The following is a 21708-nucleotide window of genomic DNA, read 5'->3' as shown; positions in this document are numbered from 1 at the left end:
ATAATGCAGTGTTACATCACTGTACAGATGTCTGTACCTCTAACCACACCCAAAGTGTTTAGAAGTGCAGTAGAGTTGAAACTGTCAACCCAAGAGGTCAGTGCAACAAAGGTTTTTCTGATTAAGCGACTTCTTGTTTGAGTTACTCTTTACATATTGTGATCTTCCTCTCCAAAAAAGAAAACAACCCCAAAAAACCCAGTATTTAGTGTTTTTGTTAGTATTCCTGGTTGACCTGTAGTGTGAATGGGCTCTGCATCACACCACTGAATCAGCATGTAACAACTTGGAGCCACAAAACTCCATCATCAAACACCAGCCCACACTGAGAATCCATTAGTCAAGTGTGTTAATGTTGTGATGGGCATCGTAGCCAAGTATTCAGTTCACTGCACCACAAAGAGTCTTTTACCGTTAATAAAGACTGTACATTTGAAAAACAGGAACATGCATCAAGATTGATAAAGAAACAAAGAAATTATTTGAAAATAAATGAACACTTGGGTGCCTACATTTAGAGCTAGTTAAGTCAAATGCTGTTTTGTGCAACAACTATTAAGTTATCTTTCAATGTGTTATTTACAGGGGGAAATATATCACTAAAATACTGTATGACTACCTGAGTTAACTACTGTAAGGCCTGACAGCCGGTTGGACAATCTAATGATGGCACTGCATCTCAACAAATAAACAAAACACCTCATGTCACCATCACTATAGGACATTGGAGACACATTTCTACCTGCTTGATTGTTTTAGAGGATAACACTGCAATCCCTTATAACTATAAATTATTAATCAGTCAAATTTAAAAAATCAAATCCCATATTGCATGGTCCTTCTTGTATTACATAGGACTAACAAGTGTTCAGATTGCCACAGTATGAATTACTAATTAATACCTTGTCTAAATACACATAATATTACCACACACTGCAGTGACTGTTAGATAGATTAACAGATGTCATTGATTCTAAAGCCAAATAATACATTTAGAAACAAAGCATGTTTGGTAACTTTGACCATGCCATTTGGTCTGAAGATAAGTAATGTAAGGCAGATAAGGGCAATTAAGGCTAAACAACAAAAATGTACAGAAGCGATCAAGTCCCTAAGTGCAGCTCATTTGATAACACAGAAACACTCCCCTTCAGCTGTCAAGAAAGCATAGATGCTAAATAAACTTTTAGTCTCAACTCCCATTAGATGTTTCACCCACACTAACTGTTTGAATGACAAGTCAAAAAGACAGAAAAACTTACGTCATGCACAAATACTACTAAAACATTCACGCCATCTTATTGTTCAAAATCACAAAAATCCACACTCAAATCCAAGCACCAGCTATCCCCTTTGTATTGTCAATTATCCCAAACTGAAGCTGTATATAATCAAGATTACAGAGCGTTGTAAATTTACCACACCACAAATGGGATAGCGAAGGACATGATAAAACATCTACTACTTCCGATAGCCTTGCAACATCGTGCCTACCTTGCGCTTGTGCTCCTCCTCCTCTTGCATCTTGACCTGAAGCTTTCGCACCATCACCTGCCTCTTCCACTCAGGGATCGCTTTCCCCTGTTCGTCATGAGTGGGCACTAGCGCCTCCACATCTGCAAGACTCATCTTCCGCCCTGACTCTGCTCCTGCTGAGCTGCCACTATTCCCATTGATCACAGAGTTGGAGGGCAGTTGCTCGTAACTCGCAGAGGTCGAAATGGTCCTGGCAGATCCAGAGCCAGTGGGACTGGGGCTGGGACTGGGGGTGGTGGGTGGGGAGCTGACAGATGTATTGGATGGTGGTGGGGATGATGGCTTGGCTGGTGGGCTGGATATGCGAGTCTCCGGTGGAGATGCAGTGTTTTCCTGGATAAAAATAAAGACAACAAGCATTGGCGGTGACCTGACAAATCTGATAACCATGGATCTCTTTAAACCTCTCTTCTAATTTCATCCTTAGAAACAAATGACAGCAGTATTAGGCATTATTGTGTAAAGTTAATGTGTTGCACAATTTCTTACAGATTCTGATATATTCTTCTAGTTGGCCTTTACTTACTGTAGCTTAAGTTAAACTCTGCGTATGACCAGGATTGCCAGTTCCTTCTCAGCCATAGAGGAAAACTTTAGTGTATTTTTTAACCTGGACCCTATTTTTGCATGTTTCTGTGTTGAAGTTACTAATGGAGACAACAATTTTTAAAATGGGTCCAGTATCAAGAGAGACAGCTGCAGCCGGCAGTGGTGAAACAGGCTATGGACAACTGAGCTCCATCAATTTACATCCATTATAAAATGCTTGTTTTTGCCACTGACAGATTGTTAACTTAAATGTCTGACAACATTACAAAAAAGACCCCACACATGAATGAATAGTTTTTCCTTATCTTGCGCTCAACTGGTCTGTTTGTTAGTGTGTCTTGCTCAGGAGAAGTCTTGTTCCTAAATGCTCTCTTCAGTGCTCTCTTCTCGGCACTCCAACTCTCAATAACATTTCCACCATTGTTTTTCCTGACACAAGTCAAGCCTTGAGTGAAACATGGTCACAGTAACTAACAGACTCAGTGAAAGGTAAGAAAAACGTTTTATTTATCTCTAGGGTCTTTCCGTAATGTTATCAGACACTTAAAGTAACAATGTGAGCCTGTCAGTGGTAAAAAAAACAAACACTTTTAATGGAGGTACATTGGCGGTGCACAGTTGCCCATTGTGAATACATTGCAGCCTGTTTTACCGCTGTGGTCTCTCTCAATACTGGACCAGTTTCAAAAATTGTTGTCTCCATTAGTCACTTAGACACCAAAACATGAGAAAATAAGATAAGATATACTTTATTGATCCCCAAGAGGGGAAATTCAAATTCAAAAATAGGTAGCAAGTTGAAAAATACTTTAGTTTCCTTTTAAGGGACCAACGTTACCAATGGAATTTGGTTTTGTCTGTCGGTAAAAAGACAAATCAAGTGTTTCAGATTGTGTGATTCTTTGCAAAACTATATTAGAATTAGATTAGAAAGAATTAGAAACTGGGTTAGAAATACTGTGGTTTCTAAATAAAGCAAAGTGTAGTACCACAGTTCCCATAATTAAGATGATCTACACATTGAGTTCACAGAGCTCTGGTGTCCTCTCGCTAACATTGTGCACAGGTTCCAAACTTATTAAAACTTGGCAATTAACGACTTCTGGGGTATTAACCCTGAATCATCAGTGAATTACTTTGTCTTGTTTGCATCAAATTAAATTCAGATTTCTAAAGTTGTACTTATGTGATCATGAAGGAAGCATTACTGAGGGGTCCACTTGTCAACGATGATGTGGAGAATCGTCACAGACACATTGCTGATCACATTATTCCACCCTTAAGTGATTTGGGATAAATTTGCTTAATTTAATTCTGTTTTTCCAGATTCATGCAAGTCTGTGTGTCTTTGCATGTACTTGTACTTGATTTAAAGCTATACTATGCAGGAATTGTTGGTTACCATTTGTAAATAAAATCACCAGCGAAAGTGAAAGCCAACCTCAGACTTACTCTTGTTTTGTAACAAGCTTTCTCTGCTTGGCGTTTTGCCTCAATATATTTCTTTTTTGCAGAGCTGTGCCAGTGATTTTCATAGTTTCCTCTTGGATCTGCTTATGGTCTGGCACCTGATGCTACCTGTTTTATAAAGTCCTGACCTCACTTGTGCACTGTGCCAGGGAATGTCCCAGACATAGCAAAATAAGATGAAAATAAGAAACATAGGCAGAGGACAGGGTCTCTACAGATAAATACACTGCCACACACTCTAGTGGGTCAAGTGATGATTGAAAAGGATTACCTTTGTATGAGTCTATTGTGTTTTGGAAAATCTTGCATAGTATACCTTTAAAATGAGGCACAATAGTCCCACCTTGAACAGGCAGTGTAACTGTGTAACAGCGCCGAAATTATGTCTGTATAAATGGGACAGCCGGTCTGCAATGTCTGCAAATTGGGAAAACAATTAGGTCCTGGAGCTCCCAACCATTTGAGCAAAGGACGAGATCAGCCACCATATAACAGGGATGGCAAATGATTGTTACTGCCATGTTAATGCAATTGTTATTGTTTAGAAAGTGCTGTCAAAGTGTATGTTATGTCACAATAGAGGCCAGTGCTGTTGTGTTACACGTCATGTCTGTCAGGTCTCATTTGATTCCGGGATGCCGGCATACTGTCTAAAATCACATACTGGAGTGGAAAGATGCCGCAGTTGTTGGGTTCTGCGTAAAAATGCCTATGTGGCATGAAGAATGGACTTCGTTGTGGCCCTACAGCGCCATCTCTGTGTAAAAAGGCCCAGAGTGACATCAAATCCACAAGTGATCGCAATCACTGAATTTTTAAAATGAGCGGTTCTGTAATTTTCAGTGACTGTTGCATTAATGTGTCATCAGTAGTGGTGGAAGGCTGTGGACCTACATTGCCTGTGGGTCCGCTGTTGGAAAAGACAGTGGTGTAGCCTTTACTATGAGGTGTTGGCTTGAGGCTCTTCCCTGCTTTGATCTCTGCCAGCAGCTCTGAGTTGTCACCAGTGGGGGACATCATGTTGAAAGATTTTGTGCCTGCAGACAAAAGGATGGAGAAGAAAAGTGAAACCGGGTAGAAAGAGAGACAGAATGGAGGGAGAGAGAAATGGAGAGAGTGAGAGAGATACACTAAAGGAGGAGGAGGGAGAGAAGGGTTGGGTGGCATTTCAGTGTTAAATATTTTATCCGATCAGGCAGGTAACAATGCTGACCTGGAGCATGTTTCACAGTGATGGGAGGTCATTATGGTGTACTGAGCCACTGTTTCTTATGGATAAGCTTCATAAATTTCTTGGTAGATTTGTCTACTTCGATTGGTATTTGCTTTATAACTTCAGGGGTTCAGGGTTTATGATGTGTCTCTTTCTGAAACACAATTTGGATTAATCAAGCGGCTTTCCAGCTACCAAACTCCGTTGTATACATTTTGAAGACAAATAAACCCATAAGACTTCAGCACTTCAGGCAACTGTTGTATCAATCTGCAGTTGCAGTGAAACAGGATTAAAATGGGAGGAGCAATTCAAAATTATTTCACTACAGTGAACCCAAACAGAGGAGCCACACAATCTCTTTCAGAGTGTTACCTGACGTATTAACAGCTAAGCTACTGCTGAACTTTTAACTTTTAAAAAAGTAGGTTTATGGTAAAATGTATACACTCAACTTCCGTTATCCCTAATCTGCTTATAGTGAACAAAGATAGAAATTCAGAGAGACTTTGAATATGACCTCTATTTGTAACGCGATTACAAAGGAACTTTGTTTGCACTTTTTAAGTACAGACAAAATCAAAGAAAATAGAATTGTTAATCTCACTATCTCAAAGTAGTTTACATGTGAGGCCAATTTTTTTTACACTTAACTTGCTGATGTTTGTAAATGTTTGTCCAAACATCAGCATTTTAAAATGGCAACATTAACACACAAATAACAAAATATAAATATATTTCAACAGCAAACTGTAGTGCCAATGGGAAAGTACCCAAATATGGAACAATAAAGAGGTAGCTTTTATTTTAGTTGTACCTATGCCTACCTACTTTTGAGACATGGCTAGAAAATGCTCTGATAAAACGTGATAATGTAATGTTACTAGCTATTAATAGCAACTACACATAATTATTTCTTAAACATTTACATGTCACATATATTGGCCCCAAACACACCAAGAACCAACAGCTACCTCACCTGTTTTAGTGAATGTAAACCTCCAATGAATTAAATATCCTCAGTCCCTCATTGATCACTCATTTTCTACTTGGGGAATGGAAAAAAAAAGAAGTCCTCCCGAAAAAATGTTCCCTGTTGAGGTGACCACAATGGTCTAGCAGGACACAAAGCCTCGCTAGCCTGCCACCCCTCCTCACTCTCCCTTGCTCTCCCTCTCTCTGTCTCTCTCTCTCGGGGAGGAGAGAGCAGCTTTCTATTAAAGACCCATCATCACAGTTGGGGGAAATCTAAAGGAATCATCAGTAAGTGGAAGTGACAGCGAGCTATTGGCAAGCCGGCCAGGAATTAACACGCATGCACACGCACAAGTGGACGGATGCAGTTAGGCCCACACACGCACATACACACACATTCACACAGTCACCCTTCAATCCTCAGCTTGTTAGTCCACCCTAACAAACCAATCCTTACTGCAGCGAACCTGACACACAATTCACAGCCTCACCTCACATTTACTGGATTACAGAGAAAGAAAGAGAGAGGTGTCCAACACCGCACAAGCCTTTTACAATGTACAGTCGTACCCACCCAAACTGTGTCCTGTAAGAAGTTTGTGTGACTGAAACCTGACACACTTTTACAGCAACATGTGACAGCTCTTTAAGGTTATACTGACCATACAAAAGACTTTGAAACTGCTTTTAAGAGACTGAAGTCTAACACCCTCTCACATCTAAAGACAAAGTGAGTTTTGAGTCACACTATAATATTAAGCAAAAACTGGGGATCCTGCAGGGTCACTACAACTAGATTTCCTCTGAGCTTATTTCCCATCCTGCTCCTGGTGGAAAATACCCAAACTCCCTTCAAGAAATATGACATTTTAACAAGTCCTTATGTGTCTGCAAAAAACATAACACTAGAAATACAGGAATAAAAAAGGTGTCAACAATATTCTTGTTAATTTGGTATCAATTTAATCCATCCAACAGAGGCTGTGCTAATTTAGTGGAAGGAGATCCTGGGAATGAGAGGTGAACTCATTCAAAAATTAAGATTTCTCACTAAAATGAGTGCCGGTTGGTGTAACAGAGACGCCAAATTAAACTCTTGTTCACTCCACAACTCCACCATTTTCTCCTTCACGTTTACTGTTTACCAGTTTCACTGCTTCTGTTTAGTGCTTGAGAGAGTGCACCTATTGATTGTTGACAATGTTCATGTCACTGAACTTCAATGTTTGCATCAGCCAAAACTAAAAACTTATAATATATAGTTTATAATATTTAGTACATAATACACAGTACTAATAAACATTTGATTTTGTCAGAGCATAAAGACAAGAAAAGTAATGAATTAAGACAACTCAGACTGATTTTTATGACCACCTTACACCAAATGATGGAGATCATAGGAGCACACACTAACTGAGGTAAAACTCCCATGATTTTAGTCCGAAATTGGAAATTTGTGAGGGCAGTGCAAACACTTTAAAAGTCGTTTGGTGTAAGGCCAACATTAGTTGACAATCAGCAGATTATTTTGTACAATGGATCTTTATTGCCAAGTGCAGTAAGTGCTGCCACAACTCTTCTAGGAATGCTCTTACTTAAAATGTAACTGGATCAGTCACAACAAAGTACGATTTCTAATTTTGGCAATCAAAGCAGCCTACCTTCATCCATTCTCCCCTGACAAATCTTCATTGTAGAGCAGAAACAGTTGATTATTCTCAGACAGACATGTTAAAAAACTAAAGAAAATACCCTGGACTGAAGTTGGTGTATGTATATCGGTGTGAATACGCCGTAGTATTTGTGCGTTTCTGAGTTAAAGGTTATGTGTTTGCTTAGGCTCAGGGGTGTGGACTCAGCAGGCCTGCCAGATTGGGTGTAAAGGAGGGTGGAGCTGTGACAGGTAGAGAACATTTGACAAATAGCCTCTCATGATGGACATCAGAGCACAAAAGGTTTCCTGCTCTGGGTTTGAAATTGTGTCAAGCTGAACATTTGAACTGTCGTTAAGCACTTCAGATAGAGATGTGTCCTGTAGTATAAAAAGTTAAATCCTCTGCATCCTGTTAATCAATAGAAAACAATAGGGAACTTCTGTCTTTCTACATTGCTGCAGCAGCACTTTCAATCAGCCACCTGGTTTGTTGCTGTCGTCACAATGAGCTGTAAACTCATCTTGAGCTCTAAGATGTGTTGGTGGCTTTTAATTTTACGACCATCTAACAGCCTGTTTATTACCTGACTAACGACTTAGAACAAATCATATCATTAAGGAGCACACACACTGCTCCCTAGCACTTCAGATAAAGATGTGTCCTGTACAGTATAAAAGTATAACCCTCTTCCCCCTGTTGATCAATAGAAAACAATATAGAATGTCTAACCATCTACAGTGTTGCAGCAGCACTTTCAATCAGCCACCTGGTTTGTTGCTGTCGTCACAATGAGCTGTAAATACAGCTTGAGCTCTCAGACGTGCTGGTGGCTTTTAATTTTATGACCACCGAACTGCCCATTTATTATCCGATTAATGCTGTAGCACAAGTCATGCCATTAGGAAGCACACTCTGCTCTTTAGCTCTAAGTATTTTATGGTATCCTACCATTAGGTGACAGGTGGCACATAAGAAGATGAGACAGTTGGATATTTTGTGAACGAAGCATAAAGATTAAATGCATTGATTGTAAACGGTGCCTAAATGGAGCAATTAATAGTTTATAGCTTAATTGATGCTGCAGTTTATAACTGGTTTATAAAAAACCTGTACTGTATATTGCCCCACGAGCTGCTTGTCAGCTATGACATAAAGCTGAAAAGTTATACTGTAATTGATCCTTCACTTAAACTTTTGTTTGAGATAATGAGCTTCCTCACATGCGGTATCCCTAACTAATGTGTCTCACCACGCATTCTGCTTGAAACAGTTCTTTTTTAAGGTATCTGTCATATATAGTTTGGTATGATTGATATGTCTGTTTTTAAAATGCTGATGATTTTAGAGTATGTTCTCAAACCAGAGATAGAATATAAATGTAGTGAGAGTAAAAATGGAATAATTGCGTTCTTTTAATGAATTACCTAAAACATGTGGTGATGGTCCACTGGAAAGACTTTCTACTGAGATGGTCAATTTTTGATGTTGTTTAAAAAACAAAACAAAACAAAACAAAAAAACAGGCCAGCCACTGTTTTGAAAATTAAGATGGGTTGATTTCTTTTTGACTCCAAGTTTGTCACTTGCAATATTTTCAAAATTTGCAGTGAATTGAGATCACTTGTTGACACATACAGGGTGACACGTGACGCCCTTTGTCTGTGTGACCTTGGTGGATATCAGCCCATCTACACAGTTATTTTATTTACTCTGAACAATGGCCTTTTCTCCTGTTGGAAATGAATATATATATATATATATATATATATATATATATATATATATATATATATATATATATATATATATTTTTTTTTTTTGTAAATGTGATGTTTTGTTTCTGCAAAAGAGGTTTGTTGGACAGTGATTGCTTGAAACAACTACTTTTTACTGTGATAAGCTGGATACACAGGTTGAGTCACTGTTGTCTCATATAAGTCTGCAACAGAGTGGCAATATATCTATATATAATACTCAAGACTATGACTTTTAAATGATAAGAGCAAAGTGCGGAGGCCTATTGTGAACCTGATGAATCTTATGTGTTTACGATGAGTGAACTGATTCTGTTGAAAGACTGGTTCACAGTCTGTACTTACTCTTCATCAGTCTTTGTCTCACTTCTTCTGCCTGAGAGGCAGACACATCTGCGCCTTGGCAGGGCAGCAGTGAGGAAAGACCATGGCAGGCAAAAAGAGAGGAAAAAACAAAAAAACAAAACAAAGAGGAAACAGATGGAGATGAAGCAGATGAAAGAATGAACATGTCAACAGAAACTTACATTAAGGGGTTAATGGGGAGAAAAGTGCAGCATAAGCAGAAGAACAGTGTTGGCAAGCCATTTCCAAAAATTAAGAACTGCACTAGTAAAATGTTGTTAATTGTAAAATTTAACGTTTTTGATACGTTTTTATCTCTCATATTGTTGCTGTTGGACGTCTGAGCACCTGTTGCATGCCCAGCCATTTTGGATCCTTCTCCAATTTTCCAATTTTTTTGACAAGTAATTATTATTTTGGGACGTTTTTCTCTGAGTGTTCATTGTTGATGGTGCTTCACAGGCTAGGGGAAGGCATGCTAATTTCTTTGATAGTGTTTTGTGCTTCATTTGCTTTCAAGTGTGTTACTTTTAATATAATTTATTTTCCATTTTGTCTTGTGGTTGATTACTGATTAGTTAAATGTGAGAAATGGTGATAGTAACTTATATGATATTGAACTTCAGCAGTGATCACACATGTTATTAAGCAATTTCAACAGCTTTTCAATTGTCAAAGCTTGTTGGATGAAATACTAGGACTTTAACTGCCATACCTTACCCTACAATGAGGACTTATTTTTCTAATCCTAAAATCATGCATTTTCAATACTCATGGGAACTATGGACAGATCAGTTGAAATTTCCCTGCAACTAGAACAGCATGTACACTGTCAGATAGCTGCGTCCAGGGCAGCGTGGAGCACTTAAGGAAATGGACGAACACTAAACCAGTTCTCAGGGTAATGGTAGCCCAACATCATTAATTTATAATCTGTTATTTAGGATGCTAGGGTCAGACCCAATTCATCTTTACCCAGTGAGATTACATTGTGCCCATTAATACCAGGGGCTCTGCTTTCTAGGAATAATTGAACAATAATGTACAAGCATAGATTTTACCAGAAAAATGTGCATCATTGTATTATCTTCATCTTTTTTTAAGAACTTTTAACAGATGTTTAGTGCCAGAAAAAGAGTAGGAAATAAAGAGAAAAGACGAAAGAATGAAGAAAGAGGAATAAAAACTTAAGGGGCACTCACTTCCTGATGAGGAAGATAGGCGCCGCTGGTTGCTGTAGATGCTACTGGCAGAGTGATTGTGGGTGGTTGGCGTCTCCGGGGGCAATGGAGGAGGCGGAGGGGGTGTTGGCATCGGGTTGCTTGGGGGAAGAGGAGGTGGAGGTGGAGGAGGTGGGGGCACCACTGATTCCTCTGTGGTGCCATTCTCAGAGCTATGGGCAGGGCTGTCGGTAGGCTCCTCCAATAACACGGAGCCCTGATCGGAGAAGAGGGAGGGACAGAGCAGAATTAGTCAGTCATATTTTATACCCATTAACTTTCTCCTAGCAACCACATTGTTGTATTACTCTGTTAGCCAATATTTGGTCACTGATAACAGGGATGTGACAGGTGGCCCACAAAGTGATATTGTCCACTTAAATTTAAACACCACTTGAACAGTGATAATTAAAATCCCAAAGTTTTTTTTGCCTCCAGTAGTCAGTGTGATTTTTGCCAGCTATTTTATTATTAAAATATGTAAAATAATGTTTAAAAATTAAACAAATGTAAACACATTAAACAATCAACACCTCTACTAATATCTTTTCTGACTTTTGAAAAACAAACCCAAACTAATTTTTAATTCATTTATTTATCAAAAATAATCAAGTATGAAACAGTGATTGTGTTTTCCCTGCTTGCATAGGCATGCCCGTTGACACTCCTGCTGGGCTGAGCGAGCATCAAATTCTTTTATAGAGACTGTCAACGGTGACAGATGTATGCAGCCCTATTAGATGTGTCCTCCCTCTGCTAATCAACTCATAAAGACATAATACCCTGCTGATAATAACAGAGCTAATAATCTCAAGGGGAAACTCTGAGGGAAAACAGTGAGAAGAAGCCATCTGTCACTGCAAGTGATAGTACTTTAACCCCCATGCCCAGCACCCCCCCCCTGCACGCACGTGTCTGACACGCTCTGAAAGCGTGCCATAACTCTGCTGGAAGCTAGTTAATGGACCGTGACATTTAACTCAACCCCGCCCCTCCTTAGTTCCTCAGACGCGTGCTCATCATTGTTGCCCCCTTTACTTTTCAAACCCCCCAGAGAGTAGAGGGGAGGGCTGTGTCCAGATGGGTCTTGGCAGCACGTGCCGTTGCTCCCGTTGACTAGCCGTCCATCTGCTAGGGTGCCTCTGAGACCAGGAGGGGCCCTGCCGAGACCTTAATTGGCTCAATGTGGATTGTACCCCGTATCATCCAGAACGCCCACACCAATGATACCCATGAGATTATAGGAACACCTCACCAGGGACGTTGACGAGAGTCTAACAGACTCTGTTCATTCAGCTGCCTGTGCAAGTATGTGGCAGCAAACAGGTGGTTTATGACCAGGATTCTGTTTCCCTTTGTATGGCTTTATAAGCTATTTGAGCCTGCACACCATAAGTAATCAGCAACACATTCATCAGTAAAAGCTTTATCAAAATGTTTACTTTACAGCTCTACATCATTTCCAAATAAAAATGACAAGGTTCATTACATTCTTTTTGTTTTGAAATTTGAATCAAAGGAAGTATAGTTAATCTCAGTATTTGTGTTGATCAGGAAATCGCTGAGAAAATTTGAATGTTTTCCCTCACATAAAAAAGGTTCACGGCCCATTTATTTTTATTCTACAATACGGAGTTGCACAGTGAAATACAGTTGTGGCCCCTTGTTGCTACTCAAGATGTCTGGATTAAATATACCTCTTACGGTTTTTTATGTTTATGTTTAAATTTATTTTACAGACTTGTTTGTTGGGTAGCTTTTTCAAAACAAGAAAATACAAAACATATAAGGATATCACAAGCTGTCACTAAAACAAGCCAATACATAGAGTTAAAATACAAGATTCAGTTTTTAGTGACTTTCTGCTATGTGCTCCTTTGTCTGGGATTGTCCTGAGTTTGATCTATTGGTTCTTGGACAGTTTACACAACAGGGTGGAGACTCAAGAGGCAATGGAAATGAGGGAGAAGTTTGCATCAGGTGGCAAACAAAAGCTCAGAAGGACACAAGATTATGTAACATGCTGTGAGGCATAATGCACAGGCAAATAATGCAGTCATTGTGGTAACGCCAACACAGCAGCACTCCGCTAAACCTCTGCCTCAATAGGATCTTATTAGGAGCCTAAACAGTATAACCAGGGCACAATATATCAATATTTTATGAGCCATATACCAGTATGCATTAGAGTTAGAACCAATACTATGTTATTATAAAGTTTTACAAACACTTTGCCAGGGCTGCTCCATGAAAACTGAAGATTCGATTAATCAGTTGGAGACCCCTCCATTTGAGATTCTTTCAAGTCAAACAGTTGTTTTTTCATTTATCCATTTTCTGTTTGTCAGTCAGTGTACTTCTGGGGACGTTTCGGTCCCCAGATGTAGCTGCAGACTAAGCGCTCTTCACTTTCATGCTGCTGTCCTATACAGGCAGCTCCAGACCCAGGGTGAGTGAGACAGTAGCAGCTGCTGGGAGGAAAAGACTTTACCCGGTCAGGCTCCAAAATACCATTATCTTCTGCTGCCTGTTTAGAAGTGGTGCATTTACAACTCACAGCAACTTAAAACAATATAGTCTCTGGCTTTTGTTTGATATCTAGTGTCGGCAAAAATTGTTGTTGCACATTTCTGATCAGTCTTTAGCGTAGTTAGCATACATTAGCCATGAGGGCTAACTTGGCTTTTTTACTGTATTACGTTACCATCACTGTCACCCTGAACATCCTGCTGAACCCTGTTCAAACTCTCAAACTCTATATGGAAAGAAGGAGTCCAATATTAGTATTGAACAGCCAAACTCAATTCAGCTGACATAATTCTGAGTCAGGTAAAATCCAACACTTTGCAGTACATGCTAAATTACATAGCAATTCATGTTACAGTTTATCTTTAAGGAAAAGTCAGTTTATAATATTTAACCTTGTCTGAAATGAGCTGCTGCCCTGATGAACAAAGCTGCACTACATCAAAAGGACATGACAGTTAAGTTTGTGAGGTGACCTAGATCGGATGTAAGATGACCAGCAGTAATTACAGTGTTATATCATCAACATATTTTGTTTTTAAAATACATTTAAATAAATTGCAACAAAGGCCCTCTGATGGAAATAGTATACCATGAGATCTCAGCGTTGCTGTTTCCATCCACCACCAGGAATAATATAATAAACCACTTACATTTACAACTTTTAAATAATAGTGGCATTTTCCTCTCAGCCATCGGGTCAGTGCTTATTGTTGGTTTATGATAATGAAGGTGGATACAGAGAAATACAGACCCTCTGTTGTGGTGACCTTTCCACACATAGCATTTTACAGTATCGCAAGGCAAAGGTATCTAGAGAAAAACATTTGCCAAAATATTTTCCAGAAGCACAAGATGTTACATGTTGAACATATAATGTATCCATATAGTTGATTTGATGAACCGGCTGATGTGTGGTGTTGTCACAACATTGAACTGTCATAAACAGCAGAGATGTGGCTTACCTCCTCGTTGGGCGGCATGTCTTTGTTCCCTCGGGGCTCGGCTGTGTCGCTGCCCAGGGTCTTGTAATAGTCCCCAGTGCTGGGTTGCTTGCTGAAGCTCCTTGACCTCCTGTTTGAATCCACGCGCCGCAGTTTGTTGTGGTTTTCTCCAGGATTCAGCTTCTTACAAAAAAAAAAAATGAGTGTGAGGAAAAACGAGAGGCCTTGAAAATGGTTTAATGACTTTGAATGACTAAGTGGGTAAAGGCTGGTGTTGGGGAATATCTAGTGATATGTACGTAAATTTAAAAAATGTAAAAAGTAATCAAAAAGTTATCAAATGGAATATGTTACATCACTTTAAAGTAATTGAAATAGTTACATTACTTGTTACATTTCTAACAATGTAACGATCAACCTGTAACTTACTACATTTAGGTATACAATATGTTGACCAGCCCTAGTTTTGATGTTAACCACACATTCTCTTCCTCCAGGTTCTTAAATGTGAGGATTTATCTCAATTCTGTACCCTCTATGAGATAGTAAACAGAATATTCTTTGGTTTTGGACTGTTGGTCATATAAAAAATCACCTTGAAAGAAATCAAGAAAACAAAAGACATATTAGTCAGTAATGGAAAATAGTAAATCAGTAGTGGAACAGTAGGCTAAGGTATTCAGAAAATTCAGTTTGCAAAACATGACGTGTTTTAATTTTGTATAATAATATACAACCTATTCAATTTTATAAAATAAATTAAACATGATGACATTTATGATTCTAAAATGATAGCTGCCAACATTATTAGTATTGACAAAATAACAAAATCATTGATGTTTGAGAAATCCTGAGTGGTGAATGGCAGAAAATGGCTTTAATGTGGCACACTGTAAGACATTCTTAGTAGCCTTTGTTGCCAGATTAGCTCTCTCGGGTGACCAAAGCAGCCTTATTTAAATACCATAACAAGGCTGTAGTTCAGCTCTAGTAAAACATTAGTTTTGTTTCGTGTAAAGACTGCAGGGCCACAGAACACGAGAGTTCACATGCGGCTTTTGCACGTATGTAAGGGAGACCCTTCTGTCCACAGAGCTGGGTGAGAGGTCACTAACTTAACCCTTTCATTTGAGCACTCTCACTTTCCGCTCTGACATCTATCTCCGGCAACTAGACCTGTAAAGGCAGGATATCAAACACCTGTCAATCTGAGATTCTTCACTGTGTGCTGCTATTACAAGATGTGTGTGTCAGGCTGTATGTAACCACATATTAGCAGTAGGTAAACTCACCCTGCATTAAATAACTAAACCTTCAGGTCAATCTGTGGATACATTTCCCTAATGCAAAAAGCCTTGTATTTGCATGTAGTACTTCACTCAGAAAACTTTGCATTAAATCTTGTCCAAGGCATTACTTTTTTCCAACAATGTATCACAAAAATAATGTGCAAATGTGAGAAAAGAAGCCCCTTTATATTGTATATTTTCAAGAATTAAAGGTCCAGTGTGTGGGACTCAGTGGCATCTACTCAACTATGGTAGCCAACATGAAAACGCAAATGGTCCTTTCTAGTGCCAGTATTTCATTTGTCCATTCTGGGCTACTGTAGAACATGTCAAACTTTGTGGGAAAGAAGCTGCTCCATATGTACATAAACGGCTCATTCTAAGGTAACGAAAACACTACAAATCCTATTTTTAGATGAGTATACACTGATGGAAATGCAGTTAAGATTATTATATACCATTTCTGCCAATAGACAGATACCCCTTAATCCTACACACTGGACCTTTAACCTTGACAGCGTACATCTACCAGCAATCCTTAGTCATATTGCAAAATGTACAGGCCAAATCACAACTACCGTTTACAATAACTTATGGGTAGAAAACTGCCACATATATAAATGAAATGGCGCTGAGCAAACGATGCCTTCATTGTTTAGTTTTTAGCCAGCTAAAAAAAGGTCCACCTGAAAAAATCTGTATCAATTGAAGTGTATGCTATATTTTGAAGGTTTTCCTCACCTTGCTGTCTGACAGCCCTTTCTGACGGGGTACTGAAGCTCAAAGCCAACAGATTCCATTGACAAAAACAGTGATTTTTCTTTGCAGAACATGGGAGTTGCTAGTCTACTGCCGCCTCGATCAGTTAGTGCATTAGATAAAGTGGTGAAAATGTTCCAAATAAAGTGTACACTTCAACTGCTATTTTTCATGTGTGTCTTTTTAGGTGGCTATAATACATTTTGCTGTGGTCCTCGTCCACAGCAGTACACTGCTTAGCTTTTGTGCTGGTAGATTTGGTTTATCAAAGATGCTGGCAAAGCAACACAGTACTTAAAAAAGGTCAACAAAAATGTCAGAAAGGTCAAACCATTATGTTTAACTACACATCTTTAAACGTTACAATTACAGCTGAAAATGACTGCAGAAATGAACAACTTTGCCACTTTCACATATCTCCGGAATTCAAATCAATTGCCAGCTGCCTGTGTGTTAATTGACAATTGACAATGACTGTCGTTGGGCCATGTCACAGTGATTCAGTCTCTTGTTACTTTGCCTTTCAAATCCAGGGATGTTCATTTACATTTAAATGCTCACCAACGCTATGACCTTTCACAACATCTAGCCAAGAGCCTCAGACATCAAGCAGATGTGTAATGTTAACATAGGTGGAAATAATTGACAGCTGACCTGTGACCTCTCCTCCTTTTGTGGTGTCATGTTCTCAGTTCTCATAAGCCTGTTTAGTGTTGTTGACTCATGTCTGCTGTCAAAGAAATGGTCCCTGAGCACTCATCAGGTGGGAGGGTAATGTGAGCAGGGGAGCACTACAGATGGTTTGATTGTCATCCTCCAGGGAAGTGCACCAACAAAAGCAAATGTTCAAAGCATTTTAGCCCCCCCGCTGCCCATCCCTTACACTGATGTATAAACACAGACAGACCGCCTTTCTCCCCATTACACGGATCTGTCTGTTAGCATAAAGTCATTGTTATATATTTGTTCTTACAGTCTAATGTATTTGTACACATTATCAAAGGTTGTTTAGCCTGGTTGAGGTTTGAAATGGTCCAGCACATCTGCATGTGGTTTCGCAAAAGCCTCCGTTAATCAAAGGTCACGCACAGTTAGGCTGGTTTTGCCATTATAAAACAAGTTAAAAGTTACTTGCACACAAAGAAAAGTACACAATTAAAACATGACAAGATGCAACGCATTCATTGTTCAACCATAAAGCAGCTCAAACTGCTCCAGAACCCGGAGATTCGCCAAAATACACAAAGCGATTTGTTATATCTGTGACATTCCTTTTGCCTCGTTAGGAACAAAGCTCTCTTACTCCTCTTAATAAAACCTTACCTTAGCGTTAAGAATCCTCTCCTGCAGCTCTCCTGCTTTCTGAGCAGATCCTCATCCACAAAGCCCAGTGGAGCACAGAGAGTAGCTGTCACCAAATCCAGAGTGTCACCTCCTCTCCGCTCGGTGCTACGCCTGTCACTCTACCTGGCCTCTCACTTTACCCACAGGCCTCATCAATAACCTATCAGGCCGGCCACAGTCATGGCAATGATGTCACCAGCAGCCCGCAGACCAACCACTCCCCAACCCTGCCCCACTGCTTCTTATGCAAAACACAAAGACCCAGGTGCTGCCCTCACCACGGCTGACCACACACAAATCTCTCAGGCTTTAGGATTATGAGAATACTCTAGCCTTCAGGGCCTTGAATTAGCAGCAGAAAATATACTAATCACTGGTGAGATCTCAAAGTCCAAGTTTTCTGGAGTGACTACAGTAGAATTGAAGAATAAAAAAATGTGGGAGGCAAAGCACTCATTTGTTTGGCTGCTTCTCACGAAACATTTGACTCCAGTCAAGGCAAATACAGACAAATGAGGGGGAGAAGCAGAAGCAGGGAGGGCCTGTATAGTAAAAAAAAAACTTTAATCTGCATTCAACAGGCTCTTTGCGGGTCATTAATAGGAATTTTAGAATAAGTTTATTACATACAAAACTGTAATATGTACAAGATTGGTCCATCTGATCGGCTGTGTCCCTGGATGAGGTTACTGTTCCCTGTTACTATGGCGCCCAAAGTAGATTGTTTTTCCCAATGTATATGGTAGACACTGATCTTGATTGTGTGTGTTGGTGTGTGTGCATGCATGTGTGCATGTGATCTGAGCATTGGCTTTTGTTAAATTGTTAATGAGGGCGTGCCCCGGGCTGGTCACCTGGGTACAGAGCAGAGAGGGGGTGGCACTAATTAAAAACTCTCCCCCATATGGCTGTAGGCGCAGGCGTGCACACACAGAGTTCACCCTGGAGACAGGACACTGTTGCTGCCTGTGGACTTTATAGCAGCTAACAATAACTGACTTTGCATAGCAGATCTACACACACACAGCGTCTGTTTTTCTGTCTGAACAATAATTTTTTCCAGCAATACAGCACCTCTGCACTGACATCATTCATTTAGGCTGATTGACAACAAATTATTATGCAAATGTTTCACCATTTTGCTTCTGTTGTAGTTGCAGAAAATAAATATCCAATAATTATTAGGAATATTCTAAAATCTCACTCTCACATTTGTGGTGTTTGGCTGAAACTAAAGTAACTTTGTTCATACAATTGGACAGAGACTTGTGTGTTGCTATCGTCATACTGGAAGTCATGGCAACAACCGGGAGATAAATTCTTCATGAGGTGAAAGTGATCTCTCTGATTGGTTATCTTTGTCGTAATTACATTGTTCTCTGAACAACTCAATTACAATTAAATTAGAATAACTTCACATCCAGCTTAAATATTCTTCACAGCAGCACCAAACCACCAGAAGCAGCACTAAAACTAATGTTGATGCCAATTTTAATTGCTGCTCCTTGTCAGCTCTTTAAACACACTGTTGAGTGATCTGTTGCCAGATTAATTACTGGAATTAAGATCAAACCCATCACAACAACCATTGTGTATGCCAGGCCTGCCACGGTAATGAGCATCTTTGTTAGCCTCGTCAGTCATGCTAACACAATAACATCATTGTGGGCACCCAGACAAGGCACACTGTTACACAAGAGCAATAGCCCAACTGGAGCAATAACCAACTGATTAGACACAAGTGAAAATGGCAACTAATGGCCAATTTAACCCAAACACCCCGGTCCTGCTGCTTCTTTAGGATTGTTCCATATCACTTATCATGTCACAGTCTCAGCAAAACATTTTTTTTTAATATAATTTTCTCTAAACTTGGGATATCAATGCATGTTTGAGCAACCTTGTAGGGGTGTAAATCACAAGTTTCATAACAATATGACATATCGATTCTTTGAACAATCATATGGTATTTGCTGATATCACAGAATCTGCTATGATACGATTTAGACTCGATTCAGTTCAGGGTCCTGTGATTGACAGGAGACGATATTAGTAAAAAATTCTCATTGTCTTTTTCGTGGCTGCTTACCATTATCTGCCTGGTGTAGCCGTTTAGATGGAAGGACCGAGGTGTGCTTGGATGGAAATGGTGACACGGACATGTCATGGTAATTTCAAAATAAAGGCGCATATAAAGGATGATAATATTTGTTTGCATTGATAATAGTGGATTGTTGATTATGGCATTGATATATTGATCAAGATTGATGTATTGTTACACCTTTATAACCTAGTGTGTATAATATACTGCCATGTGCAGTGCATAACCACATTTAAGAAACATTAGGAATTACTACTATGTCTGTCTGTCTTTCTGAAATAATAAGAGGGTGACACCCTACTTATTATTTCTGAACAGTGAAACTGTTTGATGGACAGGCATTAAAAAATGAAAAAATAGGAATTCTTTGGTAATTTCCCTCTAGATGAAGATGCCTATACAAACAGCTTCAACTTTTGAGCTCAGGCAGGACCTCACTGCCTCTGTCCTTACCTCCGTCTTGCTGGTAGTGCTCTCCACGTGTCGCAAGTTGCTTTTCACCTTCAGGAACTCAGCTGACGTTGGCTCCTGAGGGGGCTTTGGTGCTGGGTAGCCTGGAGGTGGAGGGGGCACTGGGGGAGACTGTGGGGGAGGTGGAGGTGGATATGTTGGTGGTGGCGGGGGCTTGGAGGCAGCTTCAGCAGGTACCTCCTTCTTCGGGTCAGAGCCTATGTCTGGGTTTAGCATGTCCATATATGCCTGCATGTCTGAAATGGCTGACTCTGATGCACCTGTGACAAAGAGATGGCCCATTTAACAAAAAGCATTCAGTATAACTTTCAACATTTATTCCATTTCCTTTGCTTAATACACCATTCAAACAAGAATGAGAAACATGCATTACTCTAATGATGCTCCACCTCTCCACCCAAAATGAACTATGTGCATACAGACCACTAGGGTGCAGCACCAGTATACCATGCACCTGTGGCATAAACCAAAGTAGCTAACTGCTGCATGTTGTTAACTCTACTTCAGTAAATAGCTGTGGGTTCCTCCAGTGCTGAGATGCTACATTTGGCACATAAAAGACACAACAGTCACGAATTCATGACTAAATAAACGAAGATAGCAAAGCTTGTTTCATCTACAGTATTGTTCTGATTATGAGCTGGTAAAAAATATATATTTGACTTTTGTGCTCACCATGATTTGATATTTTAATTTAGAAACAGAATGGGATATTATTGGGAATTCATGGAAATGAAATATATCATACATTTCTAGTCACCTCTTTGGTTCACTTAAACAAAATTCTAGTCTAGTGTAAAAAGTTGCATATTTTTGCTACGTGCGTGTCAGACCTGTGTGTGCGACTGTGTTCAGCTGCGTGGGCAGGCCTCGTGACATTGTTAAGCTGCTCCTTTTCTCCCCAGTGCTGGACTGGCTGGAGTTGGCTGAGTCGTAGTTGGACAGGGAGCTGGATGGTGAACTGATGTCAAAGTGTGCTGCCTGGCTGGCAGGGGGCATCGTGGTGTTTGGGGACGAGAGGCCCGAGTCTGGCTGCTTGTATTCCAGGTCTGTTGAGGGGTCCCGAGACAGAACACGGTGCTCCACACTCTGTCAGAGGATACAGTTCATAAATGTGGTAAATATCGGTTTGGTTGGACTGCCAAAAGTTTGGACATGATTTCCACAATAGTAAAAACAGTAAAACCATTAATCTGTTAAAATATTTTTGAAATTGGTCCTGGATTGAGTGAGACCACTGCAGATGGTAGCCGCAAAACAGACTGCAGTGTCACCATTGGGGGCATGCGTACACCATCAATTTATGTCAACGGGAAGTGCTTGTTTGTTTCAAAAGTTTTGTTCACATTACTCATTAATTACAAAAACTTTGGAAAAGAGGATCCAGGTTGAAAAATACCAAGGTTACCCTATAAGTAATTACTCATATTACATCATGTCTGTTTAATTACAGTTATTTGTAAAAGGATACAGTGTCATTGCACAAAACAGATGCATGAATCAGTTCATATGAATTATCTCCTTGTTCATTCATCAGTTGTTAAATCCCACTAGCCC

General features: G+C 39.8%; 2 protein-coding genes across 5 annotated transcripts in view; one reads left to right on the top strand and one right to left on the bottom strand.

The window, feature by feature from the left end:
* Positions 1-21708, top strand: part of acot7 (acyl-CoA thioesterase 7) — a 162614-nt gene that overhangs the window by 7064 nt on the left and 133842 nt on the right. The window lies entirely within an intron of this gene.
* Positions 1-21708, bottom strand: part of espn (espin) — a 55223-nt gene that overhangs the window by 14791 nt on the left and 18724 nt on the right. Inside the window, exons 6-12 of one of the 4 annotated variants that reach the window (XM_078170150.1) lie at positions 20985-21240; positions 20134-20411; positions 14209-14367; positions 10700-10934; positions 9498-9551; positions 4450-4592; positions 1495-1869 (exon numbers count right to left, since the gene is read on the bottom strand). In XM_078170150.1, the coding sequence (XP_078026276.1) occupies positions 1495-1869; positions 4450-4592; positions 9498-9551; positions 10700-10934; positions 14209-14367; positions 20134-20411; positions 20985-21240 (1500 nt within the window). Of the gene's footprint in view, positions 1-1494; positions 1870-4449; positions 4593-9497; positions 9552-10699; positions 10935-14208; positions 14371-20133; positions 20412-20984; positions 21241-21708 lie in introns of all 4 variants that reach the window. The other 3 variants (XM_078170149.1, XM_078170152.1, XM_078170151.1) reach the window with 3 other exon arrangements.

This window comes from Epinephelus lanceolatus, chromosome 8 (assembly GCF_041903045.1).
Source record: "Epinephelus lanceolatus isolate andai-2023 chromosome 8, ASM4190304v1, whole genome shotgun sequence".
NCBI classification, from domain to species: Eukaryota; Metazoa; Chordata; class Actinopteri; order Perciformes; family Serranidae; genus Epinephelus; species Epinephelus lanceolatus.
Note: the sequence above shows the minus strand (reverse complement) of the source record. Positions and strands in the feature narration are given on the sequence as shown.